The sequence below is a fragment of the Coturnix japonica genome, chromosome 23 (genome assembly GCF_001577835.2).
Source record: "Coturnix japonica isolate 7356 chromosome 23, Coturnix japonica 2.1, whole genome shotgun sequence".
Classification (NCBI taxonomy): Eukaryota; Metazoa; Chordata; class Aves; order Galliformes; family Phasianidae; genus Coturnix; species Coturnix japonica.
The window spans coordinates 1,485,872-1,505,823 of record NC_029538.1 but is presented as its reverse complement, the minus strand read 5'-3'; the positions used below and the strand labels follow the sequence as shown (position 1 = coordinate 1,505,823).

General features: G+C 46.1%; 1 protein-coding gene across 2 annotated transcripts; it reads right to left on the bottom strand.

Annotated features, from left to right (window-relative positions):
• Window positions 1-3,792: 3,792 nt before the first annotated feature.
• HTR1D (5-hydroxytryptamine receptor 1D) lies at window positions 3,793-15,619 on the bottom strand. Of its 2 annotated transcripts, none has more exons than XM_015883419.2 (4): window positions 15,231-15,619; window positions 9,130-9,179; window positions 8,378-8,418; window positions 3,793-6,367 (listed from the first exon to the last, which is right to left on the bottom strand). In XM_015883419.2, exon 4 carries the CDS (start codon window positions 5,752-5,754, stop codon window positions 4,618-4,620), a length of 1,137 nt encoding a protein of 378 aa, XP_015738905.1. In that variant the 5' UTR covers window positions 5,755-6,367; window positions 8,378-8,418; window positions 9,130-9,179; window positions 15,231-15,619; the 3' UTR covers window positions 3,793-4,617. The 2 variants fall into 2 exon arrangements, with proteins under 2 accessions (XP_015738905.1, XP_015738906.1); XM_015883420.2 differs by having other exon boundaries at window positions 9,130-9,176.
• Between the last annotated feature and the right edge of the window lie 4,333 nt (window positions 15,620-19,952).

Genomic DNA, 19,952 nt, shown 5'->3' with positions numbered 1-19,952 from the left:
CGAACGGATGTCGGATGGCACCGGGGTGCGGAGGGGAGTTTATCCTCAAGGGCTGCCCTCCGACGTGCAGCCTCCGAGAGTTTGGGACGTGGCGCTGTCGGTGGTTCAGCAGCTGTGTGTGCCTCTGTTATGGGGTCATAGAGAGGTTCGAATTGGAAGGGGACCCTCAAAGGTCTCCCAGCAACGAGCAGAGCCACACACAGCTCCATCAGTGCTCACAGCCCCTCCAGCCTCACCTTGGGTGTCTGCAGGGATGGGCAGCACCACCCCAATGAGCAGCCCATCCCAATGAGCAGCCCATCCCAATGAGCAGCCCATCCCAGCGCCTCACTGCCCTTATTGTAAAGAACTTCTTCCTTAGATCCAATCTAGATCTCCCCTCTTTCAGTTTGAAACCATCTCACCCTACTAAAGAGTCTTGTCCCATTTCTTACAGCCTCTTACAGCTGTATGGCTGCCAAAGGTGCAGAATATAAACCACATGGGCAGATGTGAACAAAGTAGGGGGATGGGAGATCATAACACCCATAACATTACAAATAATATGGGGAAGCAACAGGAACTGTCAGCGTGTCCGACAGTAGGGGACCGTATGGGTGCAGCAGGCTGGAACAAGCAGAAGTAGCTTGTGCTGGTTTTGCACAGCTTGATCACATGAGAAGTGCCTGGCCACGGGATGCCACAGACACCAGAGGCATGAGCATGGGAAGGGATTACAGCAGCTTACAGAAAACAGCTTTCTCAGTGGCTATTAAAAGTGTTTCTGAGTTGTCTTCTAGTCCACAAAGTGACTTTTCTGCTCTGTGCTCGCTCTGTTTCTACGACCAGTTTAAATGAGGTACCTGAGTCGATCTAACAGCTTGCGGATGGTACACGCAGTTCTGCTCCTGTCCTCCTGCAGCTATTTGTGAGTCTGTGCTGCTTCTGTTGCACCACTTCTGGCATTCAATCTGTTCATTAAACCGGCGGAAAATTAAAGCAGAGTGAATTCTGTTCTGCCAGTTTAGTCGGTTGAATCAGCCCACGGGTTTATGAGCCAGCAGCATCCATCAAATCAACATTACTTGGCTTTATTGAGCCTCATGATGTTCACCTGGGCCCAATGCTCGGCCTGTCCAGGTCCCTCTGGCTGGTTGGCCTCCCTTCCTTCTGCTGTATCAACAAAGTAAAGTGCTGAGGGTGCACTCGATCCATCATTGGTGCCATGGGTAAAGATGCTGAAGACCACCAGTCCTGAGATGGACCCTTAGGGGACACCCCTCCTCACCAATCTCCATCCACACATTGAGAGCACCACTCTCTGGGTGAGATCTTGCTGCTCTGTTCTAATGGCAGCTGAGATTCTTATGTTATTACTCCATCGCAGGGATCTGGGCTTTAAGTATTAACATCAGAGTCATGATAAGATCCTGATATTTATTGCACCGGCTTCTAAAAGCTAATGCCATTGCAGGAATGCTTTCTGTCACTGCTGAAAGGCAGTGGTGACTGGGGAAGAGTTCCTGGTAATTGATCAAAACAAATGTCTCCAGCTGACGGAATATCCTGCACTGAGATCTAATTGCAGTGTGCTGCAGGGAACACACATGCTTTGGCTTTTATTTACCAAATTCTTCTGTTTTGAATAAATCCTACTTAGTCACTGCAATAACTATCTGCTGGGACAACCGCAATACATTCTTCTATTACAAGTTAAAATGTGTTTTACTGTACCCATGTGCTCTGTATTACAAGAGTCGCATCTGAGAGGCTCCTAGAAACCACTCAGCTCTCGTGTCTTCTTTGAGATGGGTTTGTATGCTCTTGACTGTGATCCACAGCCCATGAATGACACGGTAAATATGGACATTGATCTCTGACACGACAGCCCCCTCCTTCCAGCTGTGGGGTGTTCTTTATCTCGTGTTTACGATGATTGTCAGTGTTGTCCTCTGCCAGTTCTATGTTACTGTTTGTTTTCAAATATGAATTCCTGAAGCGCTGTATCAAATATTTACCGGCATTAAGAATGGTGTAATATTGGACCGTGTACCTTTTTGAATTAGTTTAGAGAATAGGCAAAAAGTTGTTGTGCAAGGGGAGCTACCAGAAGGAATTGTACATGCAAAAGATCATGAAGAATTGGAAGAGACTGCCCAGGGGAATAGCTGAGCCACTGTCCCTGGAGGTATTTAAAAGATAAGCAGACATGGTGCTTAGGGATGTGGTTTAGTGGTAGACTTGGCAGTGCCAGGTTAATGATTGGACTCAATGATATTTGAGGCTCTGTCCAACAGAAATGAATCTGTGATTCTGTAATCGAATCAAAGAAAGGGCTCAGTTCATTTGCTCTCCAATTTAACAGTGTCTTATGAAAGCCTGAAGAACAGTAATGGATCATCTTTCTGTGCTATGATATTTTGCCATTCTGTTCAACATCAGAAGTCTTAGACTAAGAGCAGACAAGACAGGAGAAATACAAAAGCATAATTGATGCAGATGAGGCCATGGGAGCAGACCAGCTGGCCCCTCCAAAGCCCCTTCAGGACTGTTATCTATGGTTTTATGATTCTTGGAAGTCCTGACACTGGGCAGATGAACCAGCAGGAGAAATGCTGTGGAGACACACGGGAATTTGCCTTGACTTTGGGTACTGCTGCCAACCCAGCTCCGCGCAGGAAATGCCAACCCACTAAATCAACGACCAAAATACTCTTCTGGGAAGCCTACTTTTAAACAGTGTCACTCCCCAGATACTGAAGGACAAAGTTCACTATTTCACCTGTTGAAGTAATTAAACAGTTTTTATATTGGGCATAAAGCCATCATCTGCTACTTATTAGATAACAGATTTGACCCAGTGTCTTTTGCTTTCCAGCTGTGCTCTGAGTACTGGACTGAACTGTCCAGGTCTGCTTCTCCTTTCCTCCTTCCCTGCTTGATTGTGTATGTATGAAGAAGACCAAATGTTCTATCTAAGAACTATCACAGGGCTGGGGAAAGTTGAACAGCTCAGCAGTTGTAAGAAGGATGGTGGACAGGAAGTTTCCAGGTGTCCTTCTGAATGCTGGGAAGAAACAAAAGACTCTTTGGAAAGGACACCTTGACAAAGGGCAGGGTTTGGTATGGGAGCAGAGAAAATACCTCTTATTACACGGGGATTAGATGAAAGGAGGCTTCTTGCAGGATTCCTTAGGATGTGGCTTTCCAAATATCCCTTTTTCCATTTGCTAACTTAAGCTATCATCTCCAGGACTGTTAACAACAATGAAAGAATCTCAATCCACTGACCACTCAGAATAAAGGTAAAGCAGGGTAACATTTGTTAGAGCTCCTCACATAGCAGACATAGACTCTGACATCCTTTCCTCATCATGGTGAGCAATTTCTTCCTTATACTTCACATCCAACCCAACAACCTTTATCTTCTACTTCTGGGCAGCTGTCCATTCCCTATCTGAAGTCTTCAGTTTTCACTCACATCCTTCATCCCCAAAGGCTCACAGTATCCACACATTGGCTGAAGACTCACTTCTCACCAAGGCTGAAAAAGAAATAGCTTTTTCCTGGCTCAATCTTAAGCATGTAGTTGCTTCCTAAGGGAGCCTGAGTGCCCAAGAATTAGACATAGCAACGTTCTTTGCTGAATTTACCTTCATTTTCTATGGTTATGGAATAAACATTACTAGAACCAAGGGCTGATCCTTCTGGCTCCATTCTGAGGTCCCCATCATTCCACGCTGGCACTGAACATATTTTGTTTCATTTTGGACATGGAAGAAAAACCAAAAACGAGCCCAAACAACACAAATATAAGAGCAAAGTACTTTTCAATAACGTTCATGCTGTTTATTTTGATATTGCACACATGATCAAGTGCGTAAAAATGGTTTCCAACAGTATGGCTTCTTTCTGCAGTTCACCAAAAGTGCAGCTTCAAATGCCCATTGAACTCACTTTGCTTGCCATGTCTTCATGCCCTGCTGCCTGCACTCAGGCTGCCACCTGTTTTCTGCCAGAGCTGCCAGTTTTATCAATTTCAGATGGACAGGAAATACAGACTCTAGATCCCATTCTCCAGAAACCTTCTCAGCCTACGTGAACTGCTAGTAACATACAGCAGAAGCACTGAAGTCTTCCAAATATGCCCAAGTTTTCCTCCCATCAGGTTACAAAGACTTGGCAGGCTTGGTAGCACCATTTGTCAGATTGCTGCCATGTGTCATACAGCAACAATATGTAATGGGATATCAGTGGGAAGGTTCAACTTCTACTGCCATCCCACCAACACCCACCTCTGGTGTTGTGGGCCAGCACTATAAACCAGGAGGCATTACTTTCAGAGCAGCCCTGTACAAACTCAGCTTTTTGTAGTCTTCCACCCGTTGCAAACTTTACTTTGTCTGCTGATATTACATGTTACAAATGATCACTGCAGAGACCACAGACAAGTTATCTTATGGTATACAGAGTTCCAGACAAAGAGAACCAGACTTGCAAGATGTTCCCTGTTTCCATGCACAGCACAGGGCAGCCGCAGGGATGGAGATCACCACTCTGGACCCAGGAATCAAAGCACAGGAAATCTCAAGGGAGGCTGCAAGATTGTGCAAAGGTCAGTAATGCAAGAGAAGAGGATCAAGACGAGCACTTTTTGAAATGTATTAGTTTTTGGAAAGCCTGTTTAAATTCTTCATTAAAAGCTGTATAAATGACGGGGTTGATTAATGAGTTTAAGTAACCTAACCACGTGAAGAAGTCCAACAGGATGGGATGAAACCAACACGCGTCCTGGCAGATGGGCAGGACGAGGGACATGACAAAGAATGGCAGCCAGCAGAAGATGAAAGCTCCTAGGATAATGCCTAAAGTTTTAGTGGCTTTCCTTTCTCTCGCAGCAGAAATTCTTTTCCTTTCCAGGATACTATCCGCAAGTTTTATTTGAACATGATTGATAAATAATGGGGATCCACCAGAATGGGAATGCCCTTCGTGAAGGCTTGCGTTAATGGAGCAGAAGGAAGACCCAGCAGAGCCGGTTATCAGGTGTGCAGTAGTGAATCGTTTCCCATACAGCGAGGGTGGCTTCAGGATCCTGGATCGAGCTGCTACATAAATTCTACCGTATAGTATTAGGAGGAGCACGGTTGGAATGTAGAAAGCTCCACAAGTGGAATAAATGGTGTAGGAAATCTGATCCGTGTTCACGTTACACTTGGCGATTTCTTCATGAGCTTTCACTTGCCTCCAAAAAAATGGTGGCACAGAAATACTAATGGAGATCATCCAAACCACAGCGATCATGAGCACTGCTCGGCCAGCAGTCCGGCGTTTGGCGTATTCCAAAGCATCTGTGATAGCCCAGTATCTGTCCAGTGCAATAACGCAGAGGTGCAGGATTGAGGCTGTGCAGCACGTGATGTCTGATGATAACCAGATATCACACAGCACTTGGCCAAAGGCCCACGTGTGGGTGACAGTGTAAACGATACTGATGGGCATCACGAGGACAGACACTAGAAGATCTGTTACCGCCAAGGAGCCAATGAGGTAATTTGCAGGTGTGTGGAGCTTTCGAGTCAAAAAAATCGTAATAACAACAAAAACATTTGCGAGGATTGTTGCCAAAGTTATGACAGACAGAAGGACCGACAGGGATATATTCAGCCCTAACAGTGTCCTGTCATCCAAAGCCAGAGGTGGGTCAGTAAAATTTAATGACTTATTTGCTGAGCTCTGCAGGGAGAGCTCTGCAGAAAGGTTATACTGAGTCATCCTCCGTCCTGATTGCAGTTCTCAGTGTAATCTTTCCAGGATGATGAAGAAAGATGCTCACCTTTTTGCTGAGTTACAGCCTCTTCTATTAGAGCCCAATGCCAAAGATAAAAACAACTCGTTGAAAACAGCAGCTGCATAAATCAATACTGGAGAGTGAAAGGCTGAAATAGAAACATCTGGGTGCGTAACCTATGGCCTCAATGTTTGGGACAAAGCTATCCTCAAGGGTACTTTCACTTCCACTCTAACACCTGAATGTCACACTTCTGGTATTTATAAAGATCTCTTCTGGTAGAGTAGCCAAGTGATAACAAAATACTACCTGGATTCTTGATGTAAACCTAATTTCTGCCAGATTTGTAGGTCATGACCAGTTTCCGAACAGTGCAGAGCTCTGTTTGTGTTTATTCCTCCAGATCATTCTGGCTTTCTCTTCAACAAACATCTGGTCTTCAAATGCTGTATTGGGAACCAGAACTCAGTGCGTTGGTGCTGAAGCTCACAGAATGCTCCATGTGCTGAGATGCTGCTGGTCACACACACGGTGAATGATTGCAATGACTGATGGTGCTTCCCTTGAAAGAGGAGGAGTAGGGCTGCCTAAGGGGATCTGCAAAGAGAAAGTGAATGTTTTATCCCACAGTGGTGATAGAGGATTTGAGGAAGTTAAGCTGTGACAGTATACAGACAACAGGCTTTCTTTTGATTTACTTCATGTAACTGAAATCTTTACAAACCTGAAGAGAACATCCTAGGACAGATTTCCTTGAGATCTTTTGGTCAGACCCACATCACTTACTTATAGCAGCCCATGCCTTCTTGATCGAGATCCTGAATCACAGAATGACCCGGGTTGGAAGGGACCTCAAGGATCATGTAGTTCCAACCCCCTGCCTGGCAGGGCCACCAAATATACACATTTACTGAACGCAGGTCATGAACAGCTCTAAAGCACATCCCCAGAGCTAACAACAGAGATTCTGAACTTCACAAACGTAACCTCCAGGCCTGATTCCTCCTCCTCAGGCTGAAATGCCTCTAACAGCAACAACATTGACAAAGAACTAAGACTCACCTGGTGAGGAATCTGTAGAGCAAGAGCATCCATCCTACATGAAACACCAATGTGTCCCACAGCTTCTCTTGAGCTCCTACCAGTGTGCACAGTGGTTTCTGGTTTTCTGATCTATATATGTATATATATGTTGTATATTTTTTTTCTCTAAGCATCCATCTTCTACGATTCAGAGTTCCTTTCACAGATGCATTTTCTTTGTAGGTGTATTTTCCCAATAAGGAACCAATAGTCACAAATTTCATAGTAAACTATTACTCTCTTCAGCCAACTGCTCTTCTTAATGTCCATTTTTGTGACTGAGCAAAGGATTAATGCATGGCTGTCCAACCTGTTGTCTTGCCTGGGCGGCATATAGATAGGCTGCTCCAAAAGTAACGCCCCCTATTTATTTCAGTTGAAAATACAACAGCTACACTGAGCTCGGTAAGTCTGTTTGATAGACCAAATTCTCATCTACAGAACACTATTTTTCAGTACAGTCACCACCATTAACTGAGCATTTTCACCAGCAGCGAACAAGAGCTGCATGCCATGCTGATAACAATCTGCACCAGAAGTGACCCACAGATGAACATGCAGCATAATGGTCTTTCCTGTTCTCAGTTTCTTTCCCCACAGTTCTTGAGTGTTATTTTTTTCCCCACCATCAAATCACTGATCTGACATTTCCACTGAACAGTTCCAATTAATATAATTGCAAAGGCATGAGAGGTAACATCAGCATTTCCCCCCACCCCATGTGCTCACTTTTTGCTCCTCCCTGCACTGAACTCCTTTGCCCACGCCTTACTTAACATCCTTTGCAGCTCTGCACAGTCTGTCCTTTCTTTCAGTACTTGAAAAGCTTTGTCTCACCTCAGTCCTCACACTTTTCAGATCTCTGGTAGTCTGAGCTTCCCTTATTTACCTTCTTTAAGAATCTCTGGCCAAGAACCAAAGTCACTTGAGAAATCCAAGTAATTGCATCAATTGGACATCAACCACTCCATATATTCCACAACTTCATTCAATGGTTTTGTGAGGCTAAACTTACCTTTACATAAGCCACTTTCACTGTTCCCCAGAAGAAAGTATTTACTGTGTGCACCGTAATAGCACTGTTTATGATAACTTCTGCAAACCAGCCAAGTACAGACTTCAGGTTTATGAATACACAGTTACCCATCAGGTCTCTTTGGAAACAACATCACAACAGCAGTTGATGGGTGTAAAGGGAGTTTTAAGTATTTTAAATAGAGGCTGAATGCCCCTCTTGGTCCCACTGTACCTCAGATCCTGAGCTGCATTGAGCTCTTTGGCTTACAGCTACCTGATTGTAAAGATTTGTTATTCATTTTGGTCAGAAATAAAGGTTATACTTGAGAACTTACCCTGGATTCTCTTCCTCAGACAGGGATGTTAAATGTCTACCTAGTTTCTCTGTGATAATTTTCCTTTACATTCTTGATTTCTTTTTCATTATCCTATTGCCACCCCTTTGATTCTCTGACTCAACAGCTCATTTCAGAGCTGTTGCTTTTAGAGCCTAAGAAATCTCTTTACCTGAACACCAGGCTGATCACACATCCCACACAGGAGAAAACCTAAACCAGAAACATGAGACAGAACAATTAGCAATATTCATTTTTGCTCCCTACTTAGAACTTTATCTTGGGTATTCACTGTGCTGACATGAAAACATATTCCCTATGTGATAAATTATCACCAAGGACTACAGACTTCTACAAAACAATCAGCCAAAATATTTTTTCCCTAAGAAGCAGCAAAGTGCCACAGCAGGGAATAAATAATGTGCAGAACTGCAAAAGAGTTCTGTAATATCCTAAATAAATACACACTCGCAGTGTAACACCTGAACAGAAGCTTGATCTGGTTCAATCAGTCACAATCTCCTGGGTTCCATAGACAAAACTGACAAGGCAGTGCCTTGGGGTATCTGCATGGTCAAACAGGATGGCCATAAAACTCAGTTAAAACTCACAGCCCTGCTATTGCAAAGATTTATGTATTTTTTTAATGATATAACATTCATTTATTGAGGTTAAGTTCAATGCACTGCTAAGAACATGCACTCATGTATCTTTAGGAATCAGAGATTCTAAATCTACTCATAGAAGCTCCTTTGAATGTCATGCCCTGTGATGCCTATTTTGGAGACTTTGTGCTTAGTTTGTGTGAGTTGACAGTCAATACTGCAGGTATTTCAGTTAAAATTAACATATTAATATGTAAAGAACATCAGTTATTATCAAACTAAAATGAATGTCTTCCCAATAATTTAATATTTAAGTTACCTTTTATTCAACTAAGGGAAAATCCCAAACAGAGACAGATGAATTTCCTGCTGAAAAACAGAGAAAGAAAAGATTAGTTTTCTTAAGCTACACACATTAGAAATTATAATTATTAATTGGATATTAAACAATACAGTCAACTTCAAGGTCAAACACTTTGCTACTTATTAAGGAAAATAAAAAGAACACTGGAGTATCCTGGAAAGATTGGAGGAATTCTTTTTAGTTCCTCACCAGAGGAAAAAATACTTAAATGAAGAGACAATATTAGGCAGTGGGCTGTTATTTAACTTGGCAGGCAAAGGGTAAGAACAGTTCATGGTCTTGAAGGTGAAGAGAGGTACATATTCAAAGTGAAAAAGCATTTTAACTGTCAGTGATAACCATTGTTACCATCAATAATGTTAATAATAGCGTTATCATAGCCTGAGGTGCTCACCTAAAGCCAGACAGCTTTGCAAAGGGGCTTTGTGCTTCAGCTCTATGGTTGGAGTAGGGAATGGAGTAGTGATGGGAAAGCAGCAGGGCAGGGCTGTGCTTCTTGTGAAGCTCCATGCCCTGCTCCCAATGGCACACTGGCAAACACGAGGTTAATGGCACCAGAAGATGGTTGTGACAGAGTGCCATCGCGTGGACACCGCACAGCTCAGTCCATTCTTTTCCCCCATAGCTGGGTAACAACATTTGCAAAGGGATGGCTGAGAACAGAGCTACATCAGGAGGCAACTGAAAACCCATTTGTTCTTCTGTCCTTTCATATCTGGGTTTAGTTTTTCGTTTCAACGTTGAATCCACTACCAAAATAAACGAGGTAGGTTCCATCACACTGAAACCTGGACAGACAACGAAGACACAGTGTGGCCAAGCAAACAGCAGATGGCACTCCTAGCAATAACCGCACACTTCAAAGAGACGCTCACACAAGTCGAAAGAGGGAGCAATTTCTGAGCCAGTCCTTGTAGATCTGGGACAACTGACTCCAGTCAATAGCATTCGAGTGCTCATAGAGTGCCACTTTGAGACCAGATCCCAATATCTGCTCAAGAAGGAATTAAACAGTCCATAGACCACAGCCAAAGCAGGATGCAGCTCCTGGGAGTAAAAGTAATCCCATAATATACTGACCATAAAACAGAATTTGCCTAAGAGTTAAAGCTTGGTAACATCAGTAAAATGGGGTATGGCTGAATGGTTTGCATGCATCTGTGTGAAGGACTGAGTATGCTTCAAAGGTAACAATAACCCGAACTAGAATCCAGGCTCTGGATTAGAAATGGATTAGAAATGCATACAGGAAAAAAAAAAAATCACTTTGTAGAAGCTGTAGATGAGAGAGAATAAACCTGACAAGAAAAGAACAGGCACACGTACCTTGCACAGTAAGGAGGATTAGGCAGCACTGCGTACTGGAACGGCTGCCAAATTGCCAGCAGAAAGAAAGAAGATGAACAAATATGGGGAGGGATGGTTTAGGAGCAGCAATGTGAGTGCTGTTATTTGCTATCCAATGCACACGAGCCAGTGTACCGTGTGAAGGAGCAGTAAGCACCTTGCAAAGAAAGTGACCTAGAATGGAATAAGTATGTTCATATAACAAGGAGCTGATTTCAACACTGGATCCAATATCAAAACTAAGAGCAAAACAAAGGGCAACCTGCAAATGTGTTGCTGGGAGAGAGGAACAAGCACAACTGCAATTGCTCATTTGTCTTCCTCTCAAGCATGGATCATAAGCTTGAGTGGACCACAGGAACCCAATTCGCTCCACACAGAATGTGTGTTAGCAGAATTAATGATTAAAACTTCTTTAGACACAGAGCTCAGTCAACAGCAGCACAGTTTGCACCTGAATTTCTCATGTGCTTAGGGAGCAGCACGCAGTGCTACTGGCTAGACTGGTTATTCTGATTTTTCAGGATGTTTCTGAGATCTCAGGAGCACTCTGTTTGCATCAGTGCCAAATTACTTTATATTATTTGCATACACTGCCATATCCTACAAGCAGAAGCCATAGCTAGTTTGCACCTCCCTGACCTCTTATTTTGCTCTAAGATGACCTCCTTAGCATTTCTCAATCCATCATGCTGTTGCACAGGCACACGATTTTGAATACTTTGCTCAGCTTTCAAGGAAATACCATTATTTTCTCTCTCCTGTCTACATGCACATGAGGTACCCAACCCACTGCTGCTACACCTTGCAACTCAATGTGCCTTATGAGGGGGACTGATGTAGTGCAAGACATCCCTGCCCATGACCAGGGTTGGAATGAAGGCCCCTTCCAACCCAAACCCTGCTACAGATCTGCAATAATCACAAAAAAAGGCTGGAAATTAGCAAGCAGTAATGCTGATAGATGCAATAGCACAGAAACATCCTCTACAGCACATCACCAAGAGCTTCTTTAGAGGAAGCAGAAGCCAGATCATATAGTTCTGAGAGCATTACCTGAACTGCATCAGCCTTGCAGTGTCTGATGACAAACATGCACAATGCAAAACCTCTATGTGCATCCAGCAACCCCTGGGCAGCCCGTTTGACAACAGTAGAATGATGGTAGAACTGATAAGCCTAACTATAAACAACTAATCAGAGCCTCCTTGTGCCCCATCTGCCCCCATATTGCCAACACAGGGAATGAGGTGGCTTCAGAAGGCAGCACACTGACCTCTCATGCAGCACTCCCTCACCTGGTAAATAAAGTCAACGTGCACATTTGCACAAGTATGGCCTTACACTTCCTCATTCTCCTCGTACCTCCTTAGCTTCCATGCTGGAAGCAACTCAGGAAGAAAATGGGATCAGCATTTGGCTGAATGACCTCATCTGGAGCACACAGCCAGACATGGCAGACAGCACTCAGAGCTTTACCAGCACCATGCAGAACGTACCCTGCTGTGATGGGAACAAGGAGGCACAGCAGTTGGCACTGCTTTCAGTAAGGGCTCGGTTAACAAAGTGGATGGCGTGCTTCTTCCAGTGATACAAGCTGATTTTAGCACGCAGGAGTAAGGTTAAATTTGAGTTTAAGAAACAAGCAGTTTCCCTATTGCACAATGCAGAGTAACCAGCTTCACACGGTAGGACCAAGAGGTCCCAATAGCAGCATCAGCAATCTGACACCCCTTCCAAGTGGCACAGACAGAAAGGACACAGCTGAAGGAAGTGTTCAACAGTCTTTATACGCATGAAAGTCTGCTATAGATCATAAGGAAAAGCCCATTCCCCAAGGCTATGGCTGCTCTACTGAAGGGAGAGGCACGTAACTTCTGCTGGGGAAACCTGGCAGAGCAGCAAAGCTCTTACAGGAATTGTTTGGAGGCACCACAAAAACTTCCCATGACAGAGATGTTAAGGGCAAATTAAACCATCTTTCTTAAATGCAATTTCCAAGCAATCCAGCATTGGGGAAGCAAAGTGGATTGGAAAGCACCTTTTCCCCTGAGTACAACAGTGAACAAAGCAATCCAAGGCAGTTCCAGTGCTACAGAATGCTGCCACTCAGATCTGGAACTGGCTCAGGACTCAGCTTTGTGGTACTGCGGTGCTCCGCGGAGGCAGGGAAATTAAGATAACTGTTATCGTCTTCAAGCACAGACTGCTGAGGAATGAATGCCACAACTGCTTCTAACAGCTGCCACAGGGAAGGCAGGGCTCCCAGTCCCCACCACTTTAGAGCAGGACCAGGAGGAAGGAACACTTCTGTGGCTCTGCTTCGTAGGATGACTACCAAGTTGTTCCCTATCTTAATAGACTGTTTCTTCACGTCCACTAATTCTCAGCCCTCACTTCTCACTGCATTGTGATCTCCATTGTACTACCTTATTATTTACTCCCTACCATACAGATGCGACGTCCCCAAATATTCAGTCTTTGTTCCTTTTATTCCTCAACATCCGTAAGCCACCATGAAGCAGCATCCCCACCAGCTCAGTGCTCTTCAGACATAGAAACATTGAAACATTCCTTATTACAGCATTTACAGCAACAACAATTATTTTTCCCCCCCAATTTAGAATGAACTCCCCAAGTTACAACGAGCTCAGAGATGGTAAAGGTTGTAACCTCCCCTCAGTGCTACTGGAGTGATGTGCAGGATGGGAGACACTGCAAGCAGCCAGACCCAGCACATCTTCCTGCAATTTGGCGTGTTCCATTTAAAAACATACTTTACAGAACCCTAAGAAAGCTGCAAACCAGCATCGTTCACAGCACAGCAGGCTGGATTTTTCCATCTTCTGATTCTCAGACGTTTATTCACACATTCCTGCACTACACAGGCTCTATTTCTATCTCCTATCAAAGGAGTGACCATTGGCTGCAAAGAAGACACAACGATCTGTGATCTCAGGTTAAAATGAGAGTGATGTCTCTGGGAGGACACTGCTCTGAAAGCATACAAACCTGGGAATAAAGCAAACATTACAGTCCATACAAAGAACAGCCCGGCTGTTTGATATTAATTCACTTCAGTATTGAAGAAGAACACAGTGCACAACCTAAATCCTTCTTTATCATGGCATCTTACTTTGGGGCAAACATAAAAAAAGCCAAAAGCAGAACCACCCTGAGAAGAAACCTTAAAGATCATCAAGTCCAACCATAACCTAACCATACTACCCTAATCTACCTGTGCAGGTAGAGGGAGCACCTGATTAGCGGTGGTGCTTTGCCACATTGCACCTAAGGCAGAGGCCGGGCAGCTGGGTCACTTGGGTACACACTGGGATGGGGTGGTAGCACTGCAGTGTGATAGATAACTGAGATATGGCCACCCAGAGCTCTCTCAGACCAATTCACACTAAAATTACACTTTCAAAGTGGTTTAATCCATTTACTAAATATCCCCCTACAACTGTGGGAAGGAGATCTGCAATAACTCAACAGGGACTGGTGCTCTTCAGCATCTTTACCAGTAACATCAATGATGGATCAAGTGCACCCTCAGCACTTTGCTGATGGCACCGAGCTGAGCAGAGCAATTGAAACAACGAAAGGAAGGGATGCCAGCCAGAGGGACCTGGATAGGATCGAGAGCTGGGCCCACATACACCTAACATAGTTCAACAAGGCCATGCAAGGTGCTGCACCTGAGTCGGGGTGATCCCAGGTGAAAAACTCCTTGAGAGCAACCATGTAGAGAAGGCCTTAAGGAGTCTGATGGAGGAAAGCTGGACATGAGCAACAGTGTGCACTCGCAGACCAGAAGACCTGCAGTACCCTGGGCTGCATCAGCAGAGGGGTGGCACTGGGAGGCTGTTGTCCCCTCTGCTCTGCCCTCACGAGGTCCCACCTGCAGTACTGTGTCCAGATCTGGTGCTCCAAACACAGGAAAGATGTGGAGCTGTTGGCACAGACCAAGAGGAGACCATAAGGATGCTCAGAGGGCTGGAGCTCCTCTGTTGTGCTGAAAAGCTGAGGGAGCTGGAGGTGATCAGCCTGGAGAAGATTCTGGGAGACCTCACTGTGGCCTTCCAGTACTCAAAGGAGGAACAACAGGAGGGAGAGTGTCGTTTTACACAGGCAGATAGTGACCCAACAAAGGGGAATGGATCTAAACTAAAAGAAGGGAGATTTCGTTTAGACGTCAGGGAGAAAATCCGCACTTAGAGGGCAGCGAGGCGCTGGCAACGCTGCCCAGAGCACAAGTGCCCCATCCCTGGAGAACCCTGAGCCTATGGACGGGGCTCCGGGCAGCCCGACCAGGTGGGGGCACACAGCCCATGGCACGTTGAGGGCTGGGAGACCCCACGGCCCCCTCCAAACTGAAGCCATTCCATAATTAAAACTCCAACCCGACCGCGAGATCGATGCATCGCATGGGATAAAGTCGCGCTCCCGTCCACGTCCAGTGCTCCTCACCCCTCCCCATCCCCTGCATCCCCCTCCGGCATCGCGGTGAGCCCCGGGCTCCCGAGTCGCGGTCAGCGAGCGGCCGCACCGGCGATGGACCCCGCGGCTCCGCTGCCCTCGGCAGGTGCCGGACCCAACTTCACCGGGGCAGCGCGAGCGCCCTCCGCCCGGCCGGGCCGAACGGAACCGAACCGCAGCGCTGCCCGCCCCGTCGGCGCTGCCCCGGCCTCGCCCGACGCGACACTCACCTGCGGTGCTGCCGTTCATCTCCGCGCTGCGGCGGCTCCGGCCGCGCCCGCCCTAAATAGCGGCGGCCCCGACTCCGCTGCGCCAGCGCCGCTCCGCTCCGCCGCGGGGCCCGGTTCTCCTCGGGAGCAGCGCGGCGGATCGCTCAGCCCCGGGGGCCGGGCCACAGGCAGCGCGGAGAGCTCGGGGCTGCCGTCCCAGGCTGCGGAGCGCCGAGCGATGGGGATGCTCCGCCATGGGCGGCGGGGAGGGGTGAGGACGGGATTGGGCTCCCTCCCCCGGAGTGGCCCCGCACGGGGTTGCCCCGAACGAGCTCCGTCATAGAGTCACAGAATCACAGCGCATAGATACCCAGCTCCAAGCCCCCTGCTGCGGGCAGGGCTGACGATCCAGCACCAACCAGGTCGGGCTGCCCCGTACCCATCCACAGCCCTGAGCACCTCCAGGGATGGGGCACAGAACGACCCGGGTTAGAAGGGACCTCAAGGATCATGTAGTTCCAACCCCCCTGCCTGGCAGGGCCACCAAACATACACGTTTGTTTGTGGGGGCACCCACAGCTCTGGGCACCAGCATCACCCTCTGAGAGAAAACTTCCCCACACATCAAATCTAAATTGCCCTTCCTTTATTTTAAAACCACTCTGCCTTATACTATCACTACCTGCCCATGCAAAAAGTCACTCTTCCTCCTGTTTCCCCACCTTAAAGTACTGGAAGGCCACAATGAGGTCTGCTAGAGCCTTCTCCAGTATGAACACCCTCAGCTTTTCTCCTTAGCAGAGTTCTTCCCCCCCAGCTGTAAATACACCTGGAATTGCCCAAACCCAGGTGCAGCACTTTGCACTTATTGAACCTCATCAGGTTCACATGGGCCCACTTGTCAATCCCACCCAGGTCTCTTTGGACGGCATTTCTTCTTTCTATTGCATTATCTGCACCTCTCAGCTCAGTGCCATCAGCAAAGCGCTGAGGGTGCACTCGATCCATCATTGATGCCATGGGTAAAGATGAAGAGCACCAGGACTGAGATGGACCCCTGGGGGACACCACTCCTCACCACCCCCACCTGCACACAGAGCTGTTGACCACAACCCTTGGGCCACCACCATCCAACCAAACCCTGACCCACCAAACACTCTGCCCTTCAAATCCATATCTCTCCAAATTAGGTGGTGTGGGACTGTGCTAGAGGCCTTGCACAAGTCCCAGTAGATGACTTCAGTTGCAATCCAGGTAGAGCCAAAGTCTTGAAACAACAGTGATAAAGTCAAAGCTCCTTTGCTGTATCATTTGGCCTTAAGAAGATACTAAATTAGACACTGCCAACCAGCTGTCTCCATTTCCCTCTGGCAGCTAATTTACATATTGGATTCCTTTCAAGAAACAGCTAATCTCATGTTTTTTGAACACTTACTACCGCTGATAGCCGGGCTCTGCCATCTCCACCACCTTATCCCTGTGTGATGGGCTGAAACTCATTCATGCTCAGGAACTGTGCGACTTTGAGTACAAGCCTGATGTAGCTGCCCTGAGCTCAGGCTCAGAAGGAATCTCATGCTCTCCAAAAGTTTTGACCCTCCTTTGGCACCTCTGATTTCTGTTTGCGCCCAGGAACAGCAGCATCCCATCCACCCTCCCTTGTAAGAACGCATTCTTAACACTGGAGGGTCTGTGTGTTGTGTAAGTCAGAAAGCTGCAGCCTCTCACCTGGAGCTCTCACCTGGAATTAGAGGGAGTTTTCAAGCTGCCCCACCATGGTGTAAATCTGATACAAGAATAAATAAGTGAAATAAAGCAGATCACTCCCTGCAGCATCGTTTGGCTTCCAGGCAGGGAGAGGACACAGAGTGAATCTTCTGAGCCTCCAGAATTTCATGGGGATGGAACAAGGCTTCTGTAGCTACAATAGCTTCAAAAATCCTGAGAAGATGCCTCTCAGTTTATTCTCCTTCCAAACAATGTGGGTGTTGTTTCGTGGGTGGAAATGTGTTTGGTGCGATATAATGTGCAAGGAAAGAGGTTGGTCTTTTACATCTCCAGCTGAAGAACAAATTCTGCCCTTGGGCAAGAGAAGCTGACAGGAAATCTTGCAGAGCTCTGCAGCAGAACACGAGATGGTCTCATTGCTGTGCTGTCAGTCACTCAGTAGGAGCAGTGCATTCACTCACTGCAGTCATTGCTCTGCTGTGCCACAGCCCATAGATGTTCGATATTATTCACAAGCATTACTTCCAGACAGAAAAAGGTTGTGGTTGGTGGCTTTCTTTGACTGATGTGGAAAAGGAGACAGGTTTAGGGTGCAAACCCAACCTTCAGACATTCTCCATAGGAATGGAAGAAATACCTTTCTCTGAGTTTGGTCACCCGGATGCTTTCTTGCCTTGTAACAGCTACAGCTCATTTCACTCGTGCTTTATAAGGTCGAAATCAGTGCCCTGTTTAATATCCTGTGTTGAATGTTCTGCTTAGAAAAATAACACAACTATTCTTTGAGATACGTTATCGTTTTTGGGGGTGGGAGGCAGGGAATTTGTGCACAAACCCAGGGATGCTATGAACAGTGAGACAGGCAGATCTACAGATAAAGGAGCCTCTGAAATGAGTCTGCTTCTCAGTTTAACACCAGGGAAAAAAACATGTTGGTGTTGGCAAGGTTGACAGAGTCACAGAAGTGTGGTGGTGATGCTCAGCCTGCAGAATGGTGTGTCAGAGCAGTTGTAGCTGTACATCAATTTAGCTCAGGTACATCTGCAGCAGTTTGATGCTGTCAGAGTGGGGACCTTTGAGCAGATCTGGGCTTTTCCTTGGGCTGTGGGACACAAAGGCAGCTTTGCTGAGCTTCCTCATTGCATCCATTTATTTGACTTTCTCATGACAGATTGCATTTCTCCTTCTCACATGGAAGGTACAAATCAGGAAGCTGAAGAGTTTCCAATAGCATGTTTTTGTGAGCATATCTCAGTTCATTTCAAAGCCAACATTTCATAGGAACCTAAATATCTGTTTTCCAGAGAAAACCATGTGGCTAGAACATCATTTGTTCAAAATGTCAGTTCTGTTCTCTCTTCTTCAAATTAAAGATGTAATCATTATTATATATATATTTTTTTTGGGGTGCTTTTCTTTGGATACCTTTAGCTATGCGCAAAATGACTCTGCAAACCAGTGATATACAGCTTCAAAGTATGAAGCAATTATTTAGTTGCTAATGTATGCAAAGGAAAGCTGGGAAATAACAAGGCTAAGTTTTAATCTGCTTGCCAGCTCAATGAGAAACCAAAGTCACGTCTGGCCAGGCAGCCATTGGGTGACCTCTGCAGCTTCCCTTAGTTCATCCCCATCCCTGGAGGCATTTAAGGTTGAGTTGGATAGAGCCCTGGGCAGCGTGATCTACTGGCTGGCAACCAGCCTACAGCAGGTGGTTGGCATTGGATGATCTTTAAGGTCGCCTCCAACCTAAGCCATTGTATGATTCACTGACACCAACCCATCTAATTGTTCTCTTGGCTTTATACCTTCCCATGGCAGTGTTTTTTTTTCCCCCTGAAATCTCATTCTCCATCTCAGCAGCCCCATCTCTCTGATTTTGCTCTCTATGATGTAAACCTCTAAGACTTTCTCACCCCTCTTTCTCACAATCTTTCTGCTGTCTGAGCTGAGGTGGTGATGCAGCTCTTCTTTGGGTCCTTGGCACATACACAGCTGAAGCTCCAGAGGGGACAGAGGTAACACACTACAGAGAGAATTAAATCTCATTCTCCAGTCTTGCACGTGAAAGTCTCAGCAGCATTGGCTGTATTATATTGTTGATTGCTCTAAGGTGCAGCTTTTGGGAATTTGATTTCAAAGAGCTCAGGTTTTTATTCCACGGCTTTGGAAGACAGACTGAAATCTTGAGGTATTTTTGTTATTGTTATCCTCATCCTAAATCCAAAACACTGGGAATGAAATTAACTCTATCCCAAACAAAACCAGGGAAAGATGGAATTATTTCGTTGTTCACATCGAAGCTCTCAAGAAGTTGGGAGCAGACACAGACCTGCCTCTGCTGGAGCAGCGCCATCAGCCAGCAGATGGGAAGGGCAGCAGTCAAAGCAGCTGAAGTGAATTCTAAACAACAGCGAAGCCACCATCTGAACTCATCCTCTTCAGAAGGGAAATGACATTAACGTGGCTCTGTCCTGGGTGGTGTCCAAGTAAAAATACCTCATTCCTCATCAGCATCGTGGCCCCCTGTGGATGTATAACAGTCAGATCCACTTGCTTATATGAGTAAAGATAACACTCTTTTTTTCTCCCTCTATAAACCTTCTCAAACCTACAAGAGGAGAGGCTGAAGGAGCTGGGAATGTTCAGCCTGGAGAAGAGGAGGCTCAGGGGAGACCTCATTGATCTCTATAACTTCCTGAAGGGGGGTTGTAGTGAGCTGGGGATCGGCCTCTTCTCTCGTGTAATCGATGATAGAACTAGAGGGAATAGTTTTAAGCTGTGCCAGGGGAGATTCAGGCTGAACATTAGGAAGTATTACTTCTCAGAAAGGGTGGTCAGGCAGTGGAATGGACTGCCCAGGGAGGTGGTGGAGTCACCAACCCTGGGGGTGTTCAAGGAAAGACTGGATGTTGTATTGAGGGACACGGTTTAGTTGGAGCTATCGGTAATAAGTGAACAGTTGGACTGGATGATCTTTTAGGTCTTTTCCAACCTTGGTGGTTCTATGATTCT